This window comes from Pundamilia nyererei, unplaced genomic scaffold (genome assembly GCF_000239375.1).
Source record: "Pundamilia nyererei isolate P.nyererei 1_Seehausen unplaced genomic scaffold, PunNye1.0 scaffold00001, whole genome shotgun sequence".
Taxonomy (NCBI): domain Eukaryota; kingdom Metazoa; phylum Chordata; class Actinopteri; order Cichliformes; family Cichlidae; genus Pundamilia; species Pundamilia nyererei.
The window spans coordinates 12,291,795-12,293,809 of NW_005187402.1; the positions used below are offsets into that span (position 1 = coordinate 12,291,795).

General features: G+C 40.2%; 2 protein-coding genes across 2 annotated transcripts in view; both read left to right on the forward strand.

Annotated features, from left to right (window-relative positions):
• LOC102199591 (protocadherin alpha-8-like) overlaps positions 1-686 on the forward strand; it is a 6,232-nt gene extending 5,546 nt beyond the window's left edge. Inside the window, exons 2-3 of the mRNA XM_013909817.1 lie at positions 33-150; positions 624-686. Of these exons, the coding sequence (XP_013765271.1) occupies positions 33-150; positions 624-686 (181 nt within the window). The remainder of the gene's footprint in view (positions 1-32; positions 151-623) is intronic.
• Positions 687-836: 150 nt separating this feature from the next.
• Positions 837-2,012, forward strand: LOC102208443 (protocadherin alpha-6-like; the record flags this gene model as incomplete). Its single annotated transcript, XM_005719919.2, has 1 exon — positions 837-2,012. A coding segment is annotated over exon 1 (1,176 nt), but the record flags the coding sequence as incomplete, so codon positions are not given.
• Between the last annotated feature and the right edge of the window lie 3 nt (positions 2,013-2,015).

Below are 2,015 nucleotides of genomic sequence, written 5' to 3' on the forward strand. Positions count from 1 at the left end.
GATGGGACACTGTGTCACAGCATCCAGTACAGATCAGGAGAGAAGCGGTACATGCTAGTTGGACCCAGAATGAGTATAGGATCTACTATAGTACCAGGAAGCCATGCAAATACACTCGCACTTCCCGACAGAAGAGGTGCTACTGAAGAGGTAAGACCATGTTTTCAATAAAACTGTTTCGGGAATGAAAATAAAATTCCCTCCTGGCAACTCTCTATGGAGATAACACATGTGACCCATTTTTACTATGCAAAGCAAATAAGTCTAATCAGTGTTCTTTATGTCCATATTGAAGTTGTGTTAGTTCAGAAAAGTAACATGATATATATATATTGTAGATTTTTAATGGTATGTTTTAAAAACGGTACATGGGCCTGTGTTTTCAATGATGTCAATAGTTTTGTTTGCTGGGTTAAGTAGACAACTCAGGTGCAGTAAGACCATTGCAGAGGGCCGCATACAAAGCACAACTATCTTGTACAAAAAAACCCCAAAACAACAAACAACAACGATAACAACACAAATCAAACAAAAACCTTCAAATAATGAGCAAAGTCATAATTTAAAAAAATTGAGTCCACGTGGTGTCAGTGTCATATCAGCATCCAGTTTTTGTGTTATAGCACTGGCCCTGCCCCTTCCACAGAGGTTTTGTTCTGGTGGACAGAGAGGAGACGGGATCTTAAACAGACACAAGTGTAGCCGAAATTTTTACGTGGGAATCTTCGGAATATGGGGTATATTTCTGACTGGATGTTTTGATAATTTAATGTTAGACCATTATCTTGGATGTAAAGACCTGTGAGTGGATGCGCTGTTTGCTGTCTAATCGAAAGATGGAGGCAGGAGGACAAAGACGAGGAACGCAGTGCTGGTGGTTTGCTATCAGATTTTCTCTGATGCTCAGCTGTGTGGAGCGGGTTTCAGCTCAGATAAAATATTCAATTCCAGAGGAAGTAAAGGTAGGAAGTGTTGTTGGGAATATGGCAAAGGATCTGGGACTGGACATAAGTTTACTGGAGGAACGACGGTTTCGTATTGTCTCCGGAGCTGAAGATGCTCAGTTTGAAGTAAATCCGAACAATGGTCTCTTGCAGGTTCATGGGAAAATCGACCGAGAGGAGCTCTGTGAAAACATTTCCCCGTGTTTGATAAACCTAAAAATGGTAGCTGATAACCCCATGGAAATACATTATGTAGGAGTGGAAATCATAGATATAAATGATAATTCACCCACCTTTCCTGATGATGAAAAAGTATTAGAAATTTACGAGTCGACTCTCTCAGGTAAACGATTCCAGTTGCCAGCTGCACACGATGCAGATGTTGTTACTAATACTGTACGCATGTACAAATTAAACGATAATGATCACTTTAGTTTGCAAATTCGAGACAGAGGAGAAGATAAGATACCATTCTTAGTTTTACAGAAGCCTCTGGATCGGGAAAAGGAGAATGAGCATAAACTGATACTAACAGCAATTGATGGCGGAAATCCACCGAGATCAGGGACTCTTAATGTCACAGTCATAGTCCTCGATTCAAATGATAACCACCCTTTTTTTAGCGAAGAGGTTTATTCAGTGAAGATACCAGAAAATGTAGAAAGGCACAGAAGTGTAATTGTGATAAAGGCGAATGATCTGGATGAGGGTGTAAACGGAGAAATTGAGTATTTTTTTGGAAGCGAACTTGACCCTAAAGTATATGATACATTTAGCCTAGATAAGGACACTGGTGAAATTCGAGTCAAAGGCGGAATTGACTTTGAGAATATGGAAGTATTTAAGTTGGACGTCCACGCCACAGACAAAGGACAACCTCCGATGAGTACCGACTGCAGGGTGATTATCAAGGTGCTGGACGTAAATGATAATAAACCTGAGATAGAGGTAACATCTTTGTCAAAGATTGTATCAGAAGATTCCAAACCTGGGACTGTGGTGGCTTTGATCAGTATTACAGACCAAGACGCGGGTTTAAACGGTAAAGTAATATGTAGTCTTTCAGACAAT